This window comes from Gavialis gangeticus, unplaced genomic scaffold, assembly GCF_001723915.1.
Source record: "Gavialis gangeticus isolate Ggan-Ray unplaced genomic scaffold, GavGan_comp1, whole genome shotgun sequence".
Classification (NCBI taxonomy): domain Eukaryota; kingdom Metazoa; phylum Chordata; order Crocodylia; family Gavialidae; genus Gavialis; species Gavialis gangeticus.
Window position 1 is genome coordinate 95,388,572 of NW_017729025.1, and position 221 is coordinate 95,388,792.

The 221-nt window shown below is 73.8% G+C and overlaps 1 protein-coding gene across 10 annotated transcripts in view; it reads right to left on the bottom strand.

Moving 5' to 3' along the window:
* Positions 1 to 189, bottom strand: part of GPHN (gephyrin) — a 693,379-nt gene extending 693,190 nt beyond the window's left edge. For all 10 annotated transcript variants that reach the window (XM_019519214.1, XM_019519213.1, XM_019519212.1 and 7 more), the window contains exon 1: positions 63 to 189. In XM_019519214.1, the coding sequence (XP_019374759.1) occupies positions 63 to 126 (64 nt within the window). In that variant the 5' untranslated portion in view covers positions 127 to 189. The remainder of the gene's footprint in view (positions 1 to 62) is intronic.
* Positions 190 to 221: the final 32 nt, after the last annotated feature.

Below are 221 nucleotides of genomic sequence, written 5' to 3' on the forward strand. Positions count from 1 at the left end.
CCCGGCCCGCACCACACGCCTGCGCCCCGGCCCGTTCCGGCCCGGCCCGCGGCCGCAGCTACCTGTGAGGACGCCGACGCGGATCTGGTGGTCGTGGTTGGTTAAAATCATCCCCTCCGACGCCATGTTTCCCAGCGCAGCCACCGCACTGCCGGGAGCGAGCGGGCGGGGGGGGAAAGGAAGGGGAGGGGAGGGAGCGCGAGACCCGCGCGAGCACACGG